General features: G+C 41.7%; 1 protein-coding gene across 1 annotated transcript in view; it reads right to left on the bottom strand.

Moving 5' to 3' along the window:
• LOC150057713 (protein Cryzl2-like) overlaps positions 1 to 14,372 on the bottom strand; it is a 29,304-nt gene extending 14,932 nt beyond the window's left edge. Inside the window, exons 1-8 of the mRNA XM_090340374.1 lie at positions 14,296 to 14,372; positions 14,092 to 14,200; positions 11,762 to 11,858; positions 9,656 to 9,714; positions 9,068 to 9,133; positions 8,214 to 8,323; positions 7,139 to 7,220; positions 2,223 to 2,404 (exon numbers count right to left, since the gene is read on the bottom strand). Coding sequence (XP_090196500.1) covers positions 2,223 to 2,404; positions 7,139 to 7,220; positions 8,214 to 8,323; positions 9,068 to 9,133; positions 9,656 to 9,714; positions 11,762 to 11,858; positions 14,092 to 14,200; positions 14,296 to 14,345 — 755 coding nt within the window. The 5' untranslated portion in view covers positions 14,346 to 14,372. The remainder of the gene's footprint in view (positions 1 to 2,222; positions 2,405 to 7,138; positions 7,221 to 8,213; positions 8,324 to 9,067; positions 9,134 to 9,655; positions 9,715 to 11,761; positions 11,859 to 14,091; positions 14,201 to 14,295) is intronic.
• Between the last annotated feature and the right edge of the window lie 1,256 nt (positions 14,373 to 15,628).

Here is a 15,628-nt window from a genome sequence, read left to right as displayed (position 1 = left end):
CTAAAGACCAATGGACATTTACATGAATGGCTACTATGCATATATATATATATATATGTGGAGAAGGAAGACCAGTTGACATTTATATTTATTCAAATGGCTATGAGATGCATTTTTTTGGTAAGGACAAGGAGGAGAAAATTTGATGAGGATGTGGAGAAACTGAAGTCCTCATGCATCGCCAGTGGGGTTGTAAAATGATGTAACTGCTAATGGAAAATGGTATGAAGGTTCCTTGAAAAAGTGAAAATAAGTTCAGTCATTCTACTTCTAGTATATTGCCAAGATTTGGAGAGATATCTGCACACTTATGCTCATAGAAAAACTAGTCACAACAGTTGGGAAGTATAAGCAAAGCAAGTGTCCCTCAGCATATGAATTGGTAGACAACATGTGGTCAGCTGGTAATGCTGCTGACTGTTGCCTGTAATCCCAGCTATTTGTGAGATGGAAGTGGGAAGATCTTAGTTTCATTTCCTAGCAAAATACCCTACCTTACAACAAATTAAGCAAAAAAAAAAGGCATTACTAAAATGAGTGCCTACCAAGAATAAGGTCCTGAGTTCAAACTTTAATGGTACTATTTTAAACTAAAGAGAATTCAAAAAAATAACCTAAAGATAATTCAGTTTGAAGATTTTGATCTTAAGCAGTAAGGATAAAACAAACACTACAGGGACTTCAAGACTCTTACATATCATGGGGCTTCTTGAGAGAATTTTTGAATAATCTACAAATATTCACAAGTTTTCTAAGCCTATTATGACAAGCACCAAAGTACATGCTACACAGTAAATTATAAAAATTTTGTATACATTTTTGCTAGAAAATATGTTTGGCTTTTGCTTTTTATAAAAGCTTTCCTTCTTCAGAAGGGAAATGAGAAGCTGTTGCAAAACATTATCCAGAATTCAAAAGAGAAAGCAAAAAGGATGAGTCTATTTGGTTTACACACTCCTTCTTCGGCTTCTTCTTTAAACACAATACCAGGTATTATACAGTCTTAATTGGACTGAATACTGACTGCCTTTCAGTGCAGAGGCTTTGATTCCAATTAGATTCCTTCTGTAGGTAGGCCTTGCCTGCTCCACCTCCCCCCCCCCCCGTTTTTGGCTTTCTCCTTTAAGCTGAAACAAGCTAAAAAATGACACTTTTGCCAAGAGGATATGAACAAATGAAAATAGGTAGGATGTGTTTGGTAAACATAACCTCAGCATTCAGAAAGCTGAAGTAGGAAGATTGCCAAGTTGGAGGCCAGCCTACCACAACATAGTGACTGCACAGTCCAGGTGATATAGAGAGACACTTTCTCAGAAATAAGAGACAGAGGAAAGGGAAAGGGAGAACAGAAAGATATGGAAGGATAATGAGATGGAGAGATAGAAGGAGAGCAAAAGGGAGAGAAAGAAAACTAATGCTCTCAGATTATTCCAGAATCCTTGGTTGGAAACAAAGTAAGAATTGGTATTGTAAACAACTCCACAATTTTCAGTAAAATTGTTTTTTTTTAAATAAAGCAAATCAAACACACTGTTGGCTGCTTCAGAAGCCAATAGTATCTGGGCACTGATGGCTCACGCCTATAATCCTAACTACTCAGGAGGCTGAGATCTGAGGATCTCAGTTCAAAGCCAATCTGGGCAGGAAAGTTTTATGAGACTCTTATCTCCAACCACTCAAAAAGATAGGAAGTGGTGCTGTGGCTCAAGTGGTATGGTGCTAGTCTTAAATACAAAGAGGCCCATTCCTGAGTTCAAACCCCACAACCAACAGAGAGGGTTTGGAGGCATTAAGATCAGAAGAACTTATACCTTGATGCACCATGAACCGAGGGAGGAAGGACTACCACTCTAGAAATTCTAACATCTGAACAATGATCTATTAAAGAGTGCCCCATCTCCATGTACATAAAATAGTATGGGTCAGCATAGCTGAATTTAACTCATGTATAATTTCTAAAGCACTTAACATTGCCAACTAGAAAGTCTACAGTCATTTTTTGAATATTTTCCAGTTGGGTATTTTGTTTTTGCTATATTTAAGCATTTCCTGATTTTCTCTGCTTCTATTCCTTGTCATCCTCCTACTCAGCTATTCCTGTTGATGTCTACATAAGTGAACAGCAGAGACAAGAGAGAAGCAAAGCCAGAAGAAAGACAGAAGTATGGAAAAGTTCAGCAAGCCTCAGCTCCAGCCCACTCTGGATAGACAACTGCGCGCACCTGCGGAGGGCCTCCAGGAAGACATCTCCTCCCACCATGTCAATGGCCACGTTCACCCCAGCACTGCCCACCAGCTTCTTCACAGCATCCTTCAGACTTCCCTGGCTGTAGTTCACACTGTACTGTGCACCCCTCTTCATCGCCAGCTTACACTTCTCATCACTTCCAGCTGCAGCTATTACCTGCATAAAGAACACAAGATATCTGATGGCTCCAAACATTACTCTAAGAGGATATACTCAGTCTACCTACACTCCAGCCAAAGCTCAATGAAACAATATGGCCTTTTTGCCCAAACATCAGCATTGTTCCTCACATCACACCCAATACAGAATCATCCCACTGGTGCTGCAATGCTACACACACACACACACACACACACACACACACACACACACACAGCTTTGAAGATTATATTTCTAGGATCACAGAACCCCAATAGGTCATTCAAGATCATTCAAGAGATACTTTGAAAGTTTTCTTCCACCACAAATAAAACCCACCAATTACAACCATGAATCAACTACTTAAGATACAAACTGTCTACAAGCTAAAAGTCCAAAAACCAATATACAGCAGTGTGGTAGCAGAAGGACCCTAATTCAAATGAGCTATCCAATCTCCATCCAGGAAGTCAGGGAAGGATTCCCAAACCATAAAACTCGACACAGTGGAAAGATGTTGAAGTCAGAAAGATCAAGGTTCAAATCTTGCCTCTGTAACTTACCAACTATGTTATCATAGACAAATTACTTAGTAAGAATTAACATAGTATGTCATGAATGGCTCATTTAGTCATAATATACAATGGAATATCTTCTATTATTATCCCTATGTTATAGATAAAGAAATTAGTACGAAATAATCTAAGTAAGGTGTCCAAGGAAGTTCACATAGTTAACAGGAGACAGAGCTAAGATTCAAATCTAGGTAATCCATCTCTAGAGTTCATGCATTTGACCTTGTACTGCCAGAAAACACCTCCAGGTCTCACTGGCAAAAATTAAATGAGCCAAGCGCCAGTGGCTCATGCCTATAATCCTAGCTATGTAGGAAGCTGAGATTTGAGGATCATGGTTCCAAACAGGAAAGTCTGTGATACTCTTATCTTCAATTAACCACCAAAAAGCTAGATGTGGAACCAAGATTTAAATGGTAGAGTACTAGCTTTCAAAACACTAAAGGAGAGCACCCAGGACTCAAGATCTAGCTCCTGCACAGGTATAACTAAATACATAAATAAATAAACTTATAGCATTTGGGAAACAAAGAATAAGATAACTTAGTGTTATATGCATGTAAGCATTTCCTCTATTTAAACTTCAGAAGAACATTTTCAGGAAGGGTTGATTATTTCCAAACTACAGGAAGAGGCAGAGATATAAGTTCAGAGAATTGTTATCAACTCAAGGTCATCTCGGTAGCAGGAAGAACAATTAATTCAAATCCCACACTGCTTTTACTCCAAGCCTATTCTTTCCATCTCCAACATCCTTGGAGAAAACAGTGCCTACAGTCCCACACAGATGGCAGAGCTGGCTGTGGGCCACTCATAAAGAAATGCAAGGTTTGGAAATCTGCAGAAAAGTTGCAGACATTTCAGCATCACTCAAAGGTGTCTCAATGGTGAGCAACACCATCACCCAAACACACTGTCCAAAGTGAAACTCAGAACCTCTTTCGCTCTAAGAACATCATAAAGGATTCCCAACTCACTGACAACTACTTGAAACTGAAAGTGCTTCTTCATGCTCCCTTGGCAGGCCTCTCAAAATAGCTCAGCTCACTGAGGGCTATCCACACACACGGGAGGATCACCGTGGACAGATACCAGATGAGGGTCGGGAACCTGACTTCCTCCCAATGTTCTCACTAAGTCTCAGTGATACCTTCAGTGTGTCATAATTCTCTTGATGCCTCACTGTCTTGATCTGTGGAACAGGGAAATAAACACTTCCATTTCCTATCTCCCAGGGATTATAGGAAGGTCCAGTGTAAGATAATTAGTTTGGAAGCAGCTTGAAAAACTTAAGATAGAAAGTATGATGGAAATGATCTGTTCTGAGTACGTGATGTGGTATCATGTTTACCCCTGTTTCAAGCCATTTTCCTGTGAAAGAAATGTTCTTGGTACATGCATATATGTGAGCAATTTCATTAGTTAGTTTCGATCAGTTGTAATACCCAAATTGAAATGACTTTTTCTATTTCACTTCTGAGAACTTCTTGAAAGAAATGGTATCATTTGCTTTTCTAGAAATGTTAAGTCAGTGGCTCTAGACAACAAAGAAATTCTGATCTCTCCCCTCCAAGAGGAGCTAAAAGCCATTCCATTTCACATCAAATGTGGTAATGTTCCATGAGAAGATTCCTAGCACCTAAGATTCCCTGTGGAACTTTCAGGCCCTTCCCAAAAGGAGTGGGAAATGCAAAGGGAACAATAACTCCCCACAGAAAATTCCAAGACAAATCCAAATATCTCCAGCCCTGTGTATACATCTACTTGCCATCTCAATCCCCAATCACTTGCTCCACAGAAATCCTGTACTTGTCCAAAACTAAACCCTCCATTTCTTCCTGTGTGTTCAGTCTCAATGAGTGACAATTCCAAAAGTTAACCTAGTTTGCTCCTTCCCACTCACTATCTAATAATAACAGGCTTCGACCTGACATGCCACACCTTGTAATAGGCACATTGCACAGGTAATCTCATCATTACCCAACAACTCTACAAAGAAATCAGCATTTTACAAATGGGGAGAATTATGCTATTAAACCAGAAGTAGAGCTGAAATGTAAACCTATATCAGGCTATCTTTAGAGTCTTCATTTGTCTAACTAACCAGATGCTCTATAGACACTAAGTCTTCTATTTTTTCCACGTCAGTAGGATTTTGACTGCCTTGGTTCAGGGATTATAATGTCTGGCTTAGGTAATTTCAAAAATCACCACTCTTCCCCATCCCTCCCTCTCCACCCCTGCCTCTCATTTCCTCCTTCCTCCTTCTTCTCCCTTCCTCTTCTTCCTTCTCCTCTCTCTCTCTTCTCTCTCTGCCTCTGATCCTTATCCTTCATCTCCACAAGTTACCAGAGTGATTTTTTTACTTATATAATGATGATGCCAGGCAGTGTGGTATGCACTTGTGTACTTCTGATCTCAGCACTTAGGAGGCTGAGGCAAGAGGATCCAGAGTTCAAGACCAATCTAAGCTACATGGTAGGACCTTGCCTCAAAAAAAGCAAAGATAAGATAATCATGCCAACCAGGTGCTGGTGGCTTACACCTGTAAACCTAGCTACTCAGGAGGCTGAGATCTGAGGATAATAGTTCAAAGCCAGCCCATGCAGGAAACTTCATAAGACTCTCATCTCCAATTAACCACCAGAAAACCAGAAGTGGTGCTGTGGCTCAAAGTGGTAGCAAAAAAAGTCAGAGACAGCACCCAGGATCTGAGTTCAAACCCCACAACTGATATAAGAAGGTAATCATGCCATTCACCTACTTAAAAATCTCAATAACCCACAGGAGTCTTCAATATGAATTCCAATTTTACAGCTAAGTAAAGGGTCTTCATGATCCTATCTCTGCCTACCTCACTAAAGCACCATTCATCATCCCCTGTAATAAGTCCTGTGTACAAGAGCTGCCATTGCAATTCCCTGGATGTGTGATGCTAGTTCCTATTTTGTGACCCTTTAACAACATCTTCTCACCACTAAAATGCCCTTTTGCCTTCCATTGCCATCTGTTCAACTACCAGTCCCTCAAGAGATATGGCAAATGTTTTCATTCTCTCTGACACCCACAGTCCCAAACTTGATTTGTTCCCTCACTTATTCATTCATTCATTCATTAGTTCTTTCATTCATGAAATAGTTCTTGATTGCCCACTATAGTCTAGGTACCATGCTAGGTTCCAGAACTACAGTGATGAACCACATAGACTTCTTTCTGCCTTCATACGGATTATAGTCTAGCCAAAGGACATATTAATCTAATAATGATACAATTAAAGGAGTCACCACACAGTGAGGTATGCACTAAGAAAGTAGAGGGGGGGGCGGGAGTTTGGCCTAGTGGTAGAGTGCTTGCCTAGCATGCACGAAGACCAGGTTCGATTCCTCGGTACCCCACATATATAGCAAAAAGCCAGAAATGGTGCTGAGGCTCAAGTGGAAGAGTGCTAGCCTTGAGAAAGTCCAAGGACAGTGCTCAAGCCCTGAGCTCAAGCCCAGGATTGGCAAAAAAAAAAGAAAAGAAAGTACAGGGTGTTATGACATCATATACAAAGAATGGGAAGAAGAGACTGACTTAGCCCAAGGACAGAGAATATGTCTCTGAAAAAGTCACATGTGAGTTTAACTCTGACTCACAGAGGGAGACTATTCAGGGCATCAAGGGGAGAGGAAAGAACATTTAAAGGGATCCTGAGGTGACGCAGCCCTTTCCAGTAACTGAAGTGACAAATGGTACCTTGTTATGTCTCTTCCTCCCCCCAAAAACAAACACATAGCAAGGCTCTTATCTAGATTTCTATGTATCTTCAGTGCCCTGCACATAATAGAGTGTGTGTGTGTGTGTGTGTGTGTGTGTGTGTGTGTGTTGGTCCTAAGGCTTGAACTCAGGTCCTGCACATTGTGCCTGAGTTTTGTTTCATTTTTGTCTTTTGTACAAACCTAGTGCTCTACCATTTGAGCCACAGATTGCCCTCTAGCTTTTTGATGGTTAATTTGACTTCAAGGCCTGGGCTGGCTTCAAACCACAATTCTCAGATCTCAGCATCCGAACTGCAGATGTGATAACCCACCCCTATCCCCACCCAACCTAGCACATAAATGTTAATAAGTGAATAGATAAATTCCATGTCTGAAAACTGGACCTGTTTTTTCTAATGAAGACTCTAACATTCAAATACCTTGGCCTGAAGCACATTTGTTGCCACATCAATCACTGCGAGGCCCGTGGCTCCAGCTGCTGCCGTCACTAACACAGTGTCTCTGTGCCAGAGAAGGATAAATGTTACTGTGGAAACCTTCAAACCCCATCCAATAACATGACTTCAGGAGCATGTTAGAACTAGACTAGGTGAGAGCAAGAATGTTACAGATCTTTTCATTCAAACCACCAGCCTTAAGAGATGGCAGATTTACATAGCTTCTGGGTCAGTGCTAATTTGGTCCGGTTCTGACAATGTCCCAGGACAAAGATCCCTTGATCTCTCTAGGTAGTCTCTCCCTTGTGGCAATGCCAACTATTCTTTAGAGCAACTATCCAATTTACACTTCAGAAAATGTGTCCTAAAATTATTTTCATAAATATCACCAGATTTTAGAAAGCAGTAGTCACATAATAGCTACTGTTCAATTCATCCCACTAGCTGGGAGCAATGCTGAGATTTAGCTCACTGAAAAGATGAAGAAGCAGTTTCCCAGGTAAAGGGGGAAGCTTCAGCATTAGAGAGTTTGAAATGTCCTACCCACACCACACCCAACCACATCTCACAGAAAGAAATGCCACAGGCCTCCATGAAACTGATAGGAAAGTTCAAATAAAACAACTCTAAGCCAAGTATGGTGGTATTCTCTTGTAATCCTTTGTTCAGGAGACTGAGACAGGAGGATCAAGAGTTCAAAGTCAGTTTGGGCTACATCGCGAATTTCAAACCAATATGAGGCCCCACTGAAAAAAAAAAGTAAAAATAAATTAATTTCCTCTATTTCAAGATTATTCAATGGAACAATCCCTAGAGTGGACAGGTGTTAGAGAACCATTTCTCCAAACTCATTTAGGCCAAATTCACAGTCTATCAACCCCATTCAAAACAATGTCCCTACAATCTCCAGACCTTAGTCTCAGTGATTACCTCCCTTTTGCCTTTCCTCAATGAGAAGAGAAAGGTAGAAGCAAAGAGGAAGAGAAGGTGAAAGAGAAGGGAAAGCCTAGTTGGGACACTGTGTCATCTAGCCCCCTGCCACCTACAGAGTCCTTACCCAGGCTGTGTATGGGCTCGATGCTCAAGAGCCAAAATTGCAGTGCCATAAGATACAGGTAGGGCAGCAGCCTCTTGTAGAGAGACCTTTTCTGGAACTTTCCATACCATCTATGGAAAGACATAACAGTCACTTAGGTATTAAGCATATGTACCTAGTTACAACAGCTACTCAGTAAATATTGTGATCTGATTGAATGACTAACTGAAAATGAGAAAATACATGCCTGAAACCAAGTCCAGTGGTAATTCAAGCCCAAGCAAGCCATGGTAGAGGACTTGGATATATATACAACTTCAAAATTTTAAGGTTGGAATCTGGCTCTAAACAGAGCCAAATTATTCAGAAAAACTACAGCCATACAGTTGAACTCTTTACCTCAGTAAAGCTGGGGTGTGGGGCAGCCTATGTAATGGACACCACTAGGGGGCATCATTCATGTCCTGCTCAATCATCCTGGCTGGCTCCATTCCCAAAGCCATCTCTTTCATAAGCTTTGTGTGGGGAACAAGTCCATTACATACTGCTCAATTTCCCAAACCAGTTTTTCTACCAACTACCTAACTAAGGTCCAACTGGACAGCTAGCCAATTGCTCAACACTAAAAAAAAATTGATGATGCTGATGATGATAGAAAGCCCTTTGCACTGAAACACTCCACACCTGTGCCTGGGTAGTCACACCAAAAAGAAAGGAGATCAGCATTTGAAAAAGAAGAAAAAACTGCTTGGTTAATATGACCAAAATAACTGTAAAAAAAAAAAGAAGAAAAGTGGGAAGAGAGGAGGGGAGGAGATACAAGGAAAAGGTAGGAATTAAAGAAAATAGGTTTTAATATTGAGACATAGGGGTACCTTCTGGTCAGCAATGAATTCTTCAGCCATGCCATTTAAGCCACTCATACCAATAACTCGATCTCCCTAAAGGGAAAGTAGCATTAAGAATGTGTTCAAATGTATGGCCTCTGAAATAGTTTTTTTTTTAAAAAAAAGAAAGAAAAAAAGCATAGCTCTGACTCCATAAGGCACAAATTAACCCTAATATATATTCAGAGTTAACATTCAGTAAATAAAAACAGCTGGTTGCCAAGCCTATGTGAGCATATTTTAAACAATAGAGTGGGAAAGGAAGGCAAAAGTTATCATGAATTATAATTCCAGTATTACCTTCTTTCATGTAACACTCATACTTGAGAATTATGGATCCGCTCAGTTACTGGAGGACTGAGATGCTACCTTTTATTCATAATAAAGAGTCTATGAAACCAGAAGCCCACTAGATTTCTTCCCCCAATTCTGCATCTGTTTCCTCCCCTTCTACCTCAATTTTCCTTTATTGTCTGCTGGGAAAGGCCAGAGCAGCAAGACTTTGAAGGTACAAATGAGGTTAACACATGTCTTATAGTCCACACACATTGGTTCCCTAGATTTGAACTAATTTACCTCTTTCACTGTGCTGACATCTGTGCCGGTTTCCAGTACTATCCCAGAAAACTCCAGTCCTAGAACATCATTTAAAGATGAGGTTATCTATAAAGCCAGCACATGAAGAAAACCCAAATCCACATGCCATCTCATCAGTTTGCTCAAGTTGATAATGTTTACATATTATTGTTTTCACCTGAGTGGAGGGATATTGTTCCTAAAACAGGAGAGTGAGCCTAAGATTTCATGTTTGCAACCTAAAAAGCTATGGAAGTGCCATTCTTCACTTTGACCCAAATGATAATTTCAAGAAGGTACAAAAAGCACCAAGAATCACAAACTGCGTAGGTACTTTGACCCTAATCACCAGAGCCTTGAGCTCCCCATAAACTCCCAAATATCATGCTCATCAAATTGTATTTATCTGTTTCTAAATATCCTGGACCATGACATAAACTGTTTATTCAGACAGTTTTCAGTTCAACCCAGTAAATTAGTGTTCTCTGCCTCTCTTTCTTCTTCTTCTGAAATTCCCAGATTTAATGTCCATGCAATTCCCACTTCAGGTGACAGGGAAATAACTCAATTGTGTGATATCTTCCCCACTGTGCAACAGTCTGGCAAGTACAAACAGAAAGAAATCATTTCACTCTTAAGACACAACTGAAGTAGGACAGGGTGGCATTGGACTTTTACCATAATCCAGGCTCAGGATTAAGTCCTCAATAGGTAAGAAGGTCATAGTCTGTGGTCAACCTTAGGCAAAAACGTAGGACCCTTTCTGAAAAATACACTAAAAGCAAATAGTGCTAAAGGTATGGATTAGGTAGTAGTTTACCTGTGGTGCTTCCCTAGCAAGCTTGATATCTTGAGTTCAAACCTCAGTATGACCATAAAAAGACCAAAAAAATTCTAAGGCCAAAACATAGCAACTATGTGGCAATCATTCTATCTCTAATAATATATTTACATAAAATATACACATAGTTAGGTGCTGGTGGCTCATACCTGTAATCCCTAGCTACTCAGAACACTGAGTTCTGGAAAACATGATTAAAAGCCAGACCAGGCAAGAAAGTCCATGAGACCCTTATCTCCAATTAACTACCAAAAAGCCAGAAATGGAGCTGTGGCTCCGAGTGATACAGTGCTAGCCTTAAGCACAAAATTTAAGGCCTGTGCCCTGCCCCTGAGTTCAAGCCCCAGGGCTGGCAAAATAAATAAATAAATGAAATGAAATATGCATGTACTGTAAACATCCTAAACTCATCTTGTATCTATCTAAAAAAAACTTCAACAAGTCATTTGCCTCTATATATAGGATCTAAAAGTAATCACATTGTGCAAAATGAAGATCAGACAGTGGACTGTTAAAAAATGAAAAACTGGGTTTTTTCCCCTTTGGATAATCTGGCATTAAGTTTCTTTGGACATGTGCTATAAGGACAAAAGTCTTGCCTACACACCAACTTTTATGGTTCCTCAAAGAAAAAAAAAACAGGCAAGATTAACGGAAGAACAGAAATTACCAAGATCATTAATAATTGAGGAAACAAGTGTGGTGGCACATGCCTGTAATCACAATTATTCTAGAGTTGGACATAGGAAGATTATGTTCAAAGGTAGGCTAGAAAAAATTAGCAGACAAGGCAAAATAAGCTAGGAATGGTAGTACACACTGGAAATACCAGTTACCCAGGAGGGGGAAAGAGGGACGGCTGGTGGAGGCAAAAACCTGAGACCCAGTCCAAAAAAAAAAAAAAAACTAAGAGCAAAGGAACTACCATGTGGCTCAAATTGTACAGCGCTAAGTTTGGCTCAAGTGGGATAGCACTGGGCATTACTTGAGTGGTAGAGTCTAGTACACACAAAACCCTTAGTCCAGCCAAAATAGATTCTGATGAAAACAATTCTAGTGAATACCTGATGTACGAACATTTGTTTATTTGTGTATACACTTTCTTCCAGTGATTTTAATTTAAAATGATGGTGTAATAGCTCACAAAATGCTCCTTGATGGTAAGGCAAAACCCACTAGAGCATTGTCTGGAAGGCTGTATGCAGTTCTGAAACCTTATAAGATCTTTTTATTCCTAAAGGAGTCTTTCACTTCCCCCTACTTGCCTGGAGTGAAGGGAAGAGGGGGTCTTTCCTGATACTGACCACGGCAAACCAAAATATCAGCAAAGTTAACTCCACAGAAATGGACACCAACTCTGACCTGTAAAGGAAATAGCAGCAAAACAGAAGAGGATGCATACTGAAGACAAAGTTCACTCAATTATTCAAAAAGATTGAATGACTGAATGAAGGACAACTAAATGTCAGGCACTGAACAGAGCCAGAGTGCCATTAGGAGGCAAAATCGACACAATTTCTGTCATTCGAAAGCTAAAAATATAGCTGGAAGACAGATATTATCCAAGTGATAATGAAACCATATGTATTAAAGTATAAGCAAAACTGCAACTTAATAATAGGAATTAAAGGCTCGTGTCTGTAATCCTACCCACTATGGAGGCTGAGATCTGAGGATCTCAACAAAGCCAGCCCGGGCATGGAAGTGCATGAGACTCATCTCCAGTTAAACCCAGGCCCCGCATTCAAGCCCCGCAACCGACCAAAAAGAAAAAGAAAAAGGAATTAAGGGAGGTAAAAAAGCTCTTAAGTGGAGTTATGTGACCCATTGGGGATGTGGAGAAACACTAAGTAACATTTGAATAACAGTTTAGAGTTAATACAAAATAGAAGAGGGGAAAACTGACACAGACAAGTGTACAAAGGTCCTTGATTTGCATGTGGGCAAAAGAAAACAAGAGCCAGGGAGCCCAGAACACAAAGAAAAGGAAGCGGGATAGAGCCCAGGACAAGGGCCCACATCACCTAAAGACTTATAGGTCTTCATACTAGGAGCAATGCAAAGCTAGAAAGGGATTCTAAATAGAAGGATAACATAATCAAGCTAGTTTGGGACTCTAGAATCCTGGAAGCAAGCCTAGATCTCCAGCTTCTGTGCTCAGGACAAAGGCATCATGAGACACAGCTATTGCAGCAGAAGGATAGCCAGTAGTTCTCTGACCCTGTGAAGCCAGTGAGTGAGTCTCAGAAGGTGGTCTGAGACTACTAGAATCAGATCATTTAGGACCTGTTAGAAATTCCAATTCTCAGGTCCCACAAATCAGACACTTAAGGCAAAACCCACATAATCTGCTTAACAACCTCACGTGATCATAATTCACTTCAGAAAACCACTAGGCTAGGTGACATTCCAGCAGGGGTTGGCAACCCAGGAGAAAGTGACATGATAGCTGGGAAAGGAAATTGACAATGTTTATCTGTTTATTTAAATTTATTTCAGAAATGGCCATGTTGTCAAGAACACTTTTTTAAATCTACAAAATTCATTCATTTTGTGATTTAAAAAAAAAAAAAAACATCTGCCTCAGGCCAAGTCTCATTTTAAACCACAGGGATTTAACGGTGAATAAAAATAAACTAATTGCAGCTCTTGTGAGCTAATTCCTTACAATGCAATATCTGGACAAATAACAGAAAGTTGGAGTCCAGCCTCAGACTATGCATACTGGATAGATGACACATTGATTAACCAAACCCAAGGCACACTCCATCTTGATTTAGAATGAGTCAGCACTCAGGAGGCTGAGACAAGAGGATAAAGAGCTCAAGGCTGGCTTCAGCTAAGTACGAAAAGACCTTATCTCAAAAACCACCCAGGGAAGGTAAGAGGAGAGACTAAGGGATGAGCTTTTTCAGCATGTGATTCCAAAGAAGCCAGCTTCCATCGTGTGTTAGTCCAAATAATCCTTTTGAGTGACACGTAGGCGCTGCAGTGGCATTCCTCCTCTTCATCGTTGGTCCCAAGCTCTTACAGGGGCTCGATGCTTCAAGCCGTGGAAGGTTCTCATTCTGCACACCTGGTGACACTGTGTCACCAGAAGGGTCAACAGGCAGGGCCAATATGACTTAACTGTTTTCAGTGAAGCTAAACTAATCCCAGCCCACATCACTGCAGTACACTGGGGGGAACACAGAGGATTTCACGGTTGCTTGGGGTGGGGGGGGACATAGGGCAGATAACTTGACCTTGACACTGAAGAGGAATGAAGCAAAGTGATGAGAGGGAGGTGTAAAATCAACAATTTGCAGGCTGTTATGCAAAGCCGTGTGTACATCAGAATTCTCTTGTTTCTAAGGCAACATCCCCCCGGAGCCTTCTGGGGAAAGAGTCCTAGCCATGTGTTTGGGGGAGCACCCGCGACTCCCCACTCTGTGAACTTGAAGTGACTTTGACTTCGCAGTCCAGGACCAATTTGGCCTCCAGCCTCGAGGTGGCCCCCTAGTTTGGGAACTAGGAACTTGATTCAGGCTGGAAGCCTGCGGTGTGGAGATGACACGGGTGTCGAGGGATCCCCAGGACTGGCCAGTCACCCTACCTCATGAGGCTGGACAGGGCGGGGGGCCACTTCTTCAATGCCCAGGGGCCGCTTCAGCTCGGTGCAAAGCGCGGCTCGATAGTGCCGACCATAGCCCAGCCCAGGTGTCCTGCAACAGGGAACAAGAGCGAATTTACTCGGGCTGGAGCGCAAGATGCGTCCCGGGGCTGCCTGGTGGGACTCTGGGGAGCCCCAGGGCTGCACCTGCAGAGGCACAGCCGAACGAGGCACCGTCTGCCGGCCAGCGCCGCCATGGCTGGAGTGAGCAGCTGGCCTCGCGCGCGGAGCGTGGCAGGAAGGGCCGGACAGGGCCGGCCCCGCCCCGGGGAGAGCGGAAAGGCGTCCCGGGGGCGCGCCCCGAGACCAGGCCCCGCCGAGGCAGCCTGGCCGCACCTCGCCAGGGGCCGCTGCTTTCCCAAGACTCCTGCTTCCTCAGGCTCAGTCCTGAAAGCTCAGATCCCCTTGGGTTCCAGGCCTCCCCAGAAGGGAGAAAACAAAAACAGAGAGAAAGGATTCGATTGCACGAAGGTTTATCTTCGTTGTCATTTTGTTTGTCTTCCAAAGGCCTGTATTAGGGACACCACTTAGTGGATTCTCAGTACATGATTCAGTGGCCATGTTCAGGCACACAAAGGGACGTAGCAGTATTATTTGTAAAATATTATAAGACTGGGTAGACTCTGTTAACCAAATAGTAACCAAATATTTGTGACGGATACATGTTATGCTGGGAGAAAATATGTCTCTGGCCTGGCAGACATCTGGTCAAAAAGTTTAGATCAATAAACTTAACTGGAGGTGTGGCTCAGTGGTAGTTTGCCTGCCTAAGTAGCTTGAAGCACTGAGTTCAAACTCAAGTACCTCAAAAAAAAAAAAAAGGTATACACATGCACATGAATACACACATATGTGTGCAAAGCTGGATGGCTTTAACAATGACACTTACTGGTTCTTGTCCTCAGTGAACTCTTCCACCAAAGAAGACAATGAGCAGATGCAGTCAACCAAGAACTATAGGAAAAATGGAGAGCAAACATAAAGTAGAAAGGAACTGTGAAGATTATGGGCTAGTGAATTTAGTCTGCAAGAAATCTAAGAAGAAATGCCCATGTTGGGTAGCAAGTAGAGGTCATTTATAATAGCATTCCTGAGAAATCTGAGAAGCCATTTTAGCCTTCCTGCCCACCCCACCCCCCCTAAACACCAGGAGAAAAGGAAAGGGTGGCTAAAAGGTGAGAAGATGAAAAACACTAAGACATGCAAGCATTTTGTAAAGTGTTAATGATTAAACACATAAAATAAAGCCAGGGGCTGAACATGTAGATCAATGGTACAGTACTTGCCTAACATGTATAAAGCCCTGGGTTTCAGCCTAGCACTGAAAAAACAAAGTATTTTTTTTTTAATTACAGCAGGTGCCACTGGCTCATGCCTAAAATCCTCCCTATTCAGGAGACTGAGATATGAGGATCACAGTTCAAAGCCAGCCCAGGCAGAAAAGTTCATGGGACTCTTATTTCCAATTAACCATCAAAGA

Source organism: Megascapheus bottae, chromosome 10 (genome assembly GCF_031878675.1).
Source record: "Megascapheus bottae isolate mThoBot1 chromosome 10, mThoBot2.hap1, whole genome shotgun sequence".
NCBI classification, from domain to species: domain Eukaryota; kingdom Metazoa; phylum Chordata; class Mammalia; order Rodentia; family Geomyidae; genus Megascapheus; species Megascapheus bottae.
The sequence above is the reverse complement of the archived record's forward strand: the minus strand, read 5'-3'. Positions and strand labels throughout refer to the sequence as shown.